At 29.8% G+C, this 4,892-nt stretch overlaps 1 protein-coding gene across 1 annotated transcript; it reads left to right on the plus strand.

Annotated features, from left to right (window-relative positions):
• Nucleotides 1-1,145: 1,145 nt before the first annotated feature.
• Nucleotides 1,146-2,275, plus strand: LOC149258049 (germin-like protein subfamily 2 member 1). Its single transcript, XM_089370558.1, has 2 exons — nt 1,146-1,308; nt 1,460-2,275. The coding sequence occupies exons 1-2, from the start codon at nt 1,179-1,181 to the stop codon at nt 1,999-2,001; spliced, it is 672 nt and encodes a 223-aa protein (XP_089226684.1). The 5' UTR covers nt 1,146-1,178; the 3' UTR covers nt 2,002-2,275.
• Nucleotides 2,276-4,892: the final 2,617 nt, after the last annotated feature.

A 4,892-nucleotide genomic window follows, 5' to 3' on the forward strand; every position in this document is an offset into this window, starting at 1 on the left:
GTTGTGTATATTTTTATTTTTATATTGATTTTAAAATTGTACCATATTTTAAATTGTTGTGTATATTTTTATTTTTAAAATGCCGTAAAATATTGATATAATTTAGTATTTACATTTTTTCTTTTTAAATATGGTAGGATTACATTTTCATTAGGTTCAATTTCTCACTGTAATAAAAGTTTATCACAAGATTTGCACTCAAAATTTTAATTTCTCTGAACTCAAAATTTTCAGAAGATTTGCACTCAAAATTTTAATTTCTCTGAACTCAAAATTTTAATTTCTTTGAGACGAATTTATTTCTATAGCCATTACCAATTTAACAACCTCAAAATAAAGAGACTTTTTCGTTATTAAACGAAAGTAGATTCTTTCAATTCTTGATAAACAATGTACGGCATATTACCTAGAACAAAGGAGGGAATGCCGAAGGAAACACGCAACTGACCATATTCTCATAATATCGTTTCTCAAAACACATTAGATGAAGGCAGACTTTTTCTGTTTTTGTAAAACAATGTAACATATATTACTGAAAGAAACCAGGAGGGAATGTCGAAGGAAACACACAACTGGCCATATCCTCCTAAACAATATTAGATGAAGGTAGACTTTTTCTATTTTTGAAAAACGATGTAAAACATATTACCTCTAACAAACAATGATGGAATATCGAAGGAAACACGCAACTAACCATATGCTCATTATATTGTCTTTTAAAACATATTAGATGAAGGAAGACCTTTTCTATTTTTGAACAACCAGGTAAGACATATTACCTGAAACAAACAAGGAGGGAATGTCCAAGCAAACATGCAACTGTCCATATCCTCGGAATAATTTTATATATATTTATGTGTTAGCTGTTGAAGGAAGGTTATATACGTGAGACAATTACAAGTAAACAGACTACGCCCTTTGATTGACAAACAAAATCCAATATTTATCTTCTAACCAACCAGAACATTCTAACCAACCAGAGAGGGTTCGGTTGGTGCACCTGCAACACTGGGTCACTATCTGTAGGGTTCCTAGGTCGGTATCTTTATCGTTCCTGCACTTTCAAAAATGAATACCATCATTTACCATGGTTATAAAAGGAGCAACGTTCTCCATTCTTCATCAAATTCAGTGCATCTCTATTCATTTTTCGAAAAGAAAAAGAGTGAGCTACAGCTATGGAATCCTTTCCGGTGTTAGCACTTGCAGTACTGGTGATATTATCATATTCGAATAGTTTTGTTATTGTGCGCGCAAGTGATCCAGATCCTTTACAAGACATTTGCGTTGCCGATTTGAAAAGCAAAGGTAATATAACTAATGTTATCTTGTTGATGTCCATACACGTTATGTTTCAACACATTATGAAATGTAATTACATGTAATATATTATATATGTCTGGTGCGTTCATGTCTGTCTGTATAATATAATATATATTGTTTGATTTGAATTGCGCAGTTAATGTGAACGGTTTTCCATGTAAGAGTCCGATAACGGTGACAGCAAACGACTTCCGGTTGACGGGCCTAGACAAACCAGGAAATACGAATAACCAGTTGGGATTCAACGTAACACCAGCTTTTGTAACGCAGCTACCAGGCTTAAACACCCTGGGAATCTCCCTGGTCCGCCTTGATTACGCTGCTCGGGGCGGCCTCAATCCTCCTCACACGCATCCGCGGGCAACCGAAATCTTGGTGGTGATCGAAGGTACTCTGTTAGTTGGTTTTATCAACACTAACAACACTTTGTTCTCCACAACACTGGAGAAGGGAGACGTGTTTGTGTTCCCGCGAGGTCTTGTGCATTTCCAACAGAACATTGGCGATGTCAACGCAGTGGCGATCGCTGCACTCAATAGCCAGAATCCAGGAACTCAGCAGGTTGCGCCGGCCTTGTTCGGAGCCTCTCCTCCGGTTTCTGCCTCTGTGCTCGCCAGAGCATTCCAGATCGATGACAAGCTCGTCGAAATTCTCCAGCACAAGTTCACATCCTCGTGATCGTGATCTGATGATATCTGTATCCATCATATATTATTATTCAGTAGACTCTTTTTTCCTTCCTTCCAGTCGCTCAGTTCAATTGAGGTGGTATTTGTATAGTTAAATAAAACCAAGCTCCCGAGTTTACTCCCTGAATGACAGAATAATATTTCTACAGTATCTGATATGTATCCTCGTCCATATCTATATAAATAAAAGGTCTGTATTTAAAATCTGAGGCCTGCGTGTCGTCCATATCTATATAAATAAAAGTTCGGTATTTGGAATGTGACACTGCGTATGATATACATGAATGACAAGATTTAGGAAGAGGTATTGGTGTTTGTTTGCACTGTTTGTATCAATTTTCAACGGTTCAGACAAAAGCTGAGGAATCAAACGTCCATCATAGTCACAAAGAGAACAACATGCTTTTATGAGAACGCAGTGTCAAAACTAAGAGCCAGGCTCTGCCCATTACGAACTATTACCTCGATTATAGAAAAAACGAAGTAACTGCATGATAAAAGCGTGTCTGATTTTAATGTTTTTCTTATTATCAATATTAATTTTTTGAAAATAAAAATAAATTATTGACATTTTTACGCATAGGATTGCCTTATATTAGAAAGAGACTTTAAGATTTTAAAGGTATTTTACCATTATATATTTATATTCCTTTTGTTTTTATTTTATTTTGTATATTTATATTATTAGAAAAATCTTATAGATTAAATGATTATATGAATCAATTATAATAAGCATTAAAAAAAACAACAAGTTAAACATATAGATATTTAAGAAAATATATAACCAAGTTAAACATATAGACATTTAAGAAAATATATAACCAGATCTATGAAGATTTTTTACTTTTAAATAAGATTTGTTATAATATTAAAAGTTAATACATCATTTTTGTTATCATAATATGGGTCAATATATAATTAATGAATATCACATGTTTAGGAAATCACAATTTATTTAGTATGTTTATATCATATTTTTTTTTTAATTAATAAAAGAGAAAAATAACTTAACTATTTTGGAAAGAAATTTAATCTTTAATTTGTATCTATATATATATATATATATATATATATATAGATATTTTAGAATATTGTATGTGAACATTAAATCTCTACCATTCATATAATAATTATTAATGTTTAAATTAAAATTCTAAAAGCCTTATTTCAAAATAAATATCGTGTGAGATTTTCAAATTCTTTCTATTATAAAAATTTTTGTAAACCTTATTTAATAAAAAATTATGATTAAATTTATAAATTAATTATATTTTAGAAAAAATAATTATATTATTTAAATTATCAAAAATAATTTAAAAAAATCAATTTCCTTTTATTATTATAAATATTTTCATGCTGAAATATTGTAATTAAATTTATAAAGTTATTTACATTTTATAAATATAATTTGTATTATTTTAATTATTAATAATATATATATATATATATATATTTTAAATAACAATATATTAGAAATTAAATTCTTATTAAATCATTTAAATTATATGATTAAATTAATAAACACTGAAGCAATAAAATTCGTTTTATCTTGACGGCTTCCGGCCATTTTCATATTTATTTAAGCCAGCCAAAATGTAAATCTATCTTCTTAGTCAGGTTGGCTTTGACATGATTTTTTGGATGGTAAATATAATTCATTCTTTTAATTTTGTTAATGCATACACATGTTATGTTCTCACACATTATGAAATGTAACGTAATGTCAGGTTCCATTTCACCGATGAATCTTCAATGTGCTTCTGCTATTAATTTTCATGGCCCAATCATCTCTATGTCATTTCCCAAAAATCTGTGATGACATGGTGACGAAGGTTTTCATAAATGGCTGGACATGTTTAATAAATAGATCGCATGGAGTGATCAAATTTACAGATAATGTTCGATAAACGTTGTACATATAATTGTATTTTAATGGAAAAGAATAAATCATTTACACATCTTATTAAAACAATTGTTTAATATAAAAAAAAAATGAAAATTTTGTAATTTCAATAAAACTAATAAAATAGCACATTTTCATTTCATATAGAATTATTTACAAAATTATTATTTTATATAAATTAACATAATTTTCAAAATAAAATTGAATTAACTTGCATCCATTTAATTTATATTTTTCAAAATTATTAAAATTTACATATTGGATGAAGTTATTTTCCTAAGGTTAATGATTTTCAAGTTTTCATTAATTTCCTTAAGTCATAAATCACACGTTCTAGTTTAACCCATTTAAGTTATGAAGTGCACCAAGAAAGAAGAAAATTAACATATTTAATGTGTCCAATGAAAGTCTTGATATATCATCACTTTTTATCCTATTTAATTTTCAAAAGTCTTTTTCACATAGTTTTGTACTCCTTACTTGTCAGTTGTTTCATTTTTTGTTCATAAAATTCCTTGACTCCATATTATATTTTTCAGATAGGCACATTTCCCAAAAGTACTTTTCAAACTTCCTCCATGGTATCTCCTCTCTAATGTTTGCGATGTTCTTGAGATCCTCCCACCATATATCAGTCTTTCATTATAATCTAAATACAACCACCCTTACCTTCATGTTCTTAGAATAATCACACAATTTAAAGTACTTTCTCATCCCTAAGAACGATGCCTCTGCATCTTCTACTTTCTTCACTTCTTCATGAAAGACAGGACGTTTTCCTTTTTAAAACTCTTTTTTCATGGGATTCTTTCTATTATTCCTTTCATAATGATGTCTCTTAGTTGATGTGTTTGATGAGTTGATAGAGCTACTTGATTCCCTTTCTAGAGTGTTGAGCAAGATTGTTCCTCCTTCTGCATGTCTTTGCCTTTTCTTTGAATGACTTCCTTATGCTATATTAGTATCTAGCTTATGCT

Source organism: Pinus tabuliformis, chromosome 6, assembly GCF_031772625.1.
Source record: "Pinus tabuliformis cultivar Carrire ecotype Pingquan chromosome 6, CPIR1, whole genome shotgun sequence".
In the NCBI taxonomy this organism is placed as follows: domain Eukaryota; kingdom Viridiplantae; phylum Streptophyta; class Pinopsida; order Pinales; family Pinaceae; genus Pinus; species Pinus tabuliformis.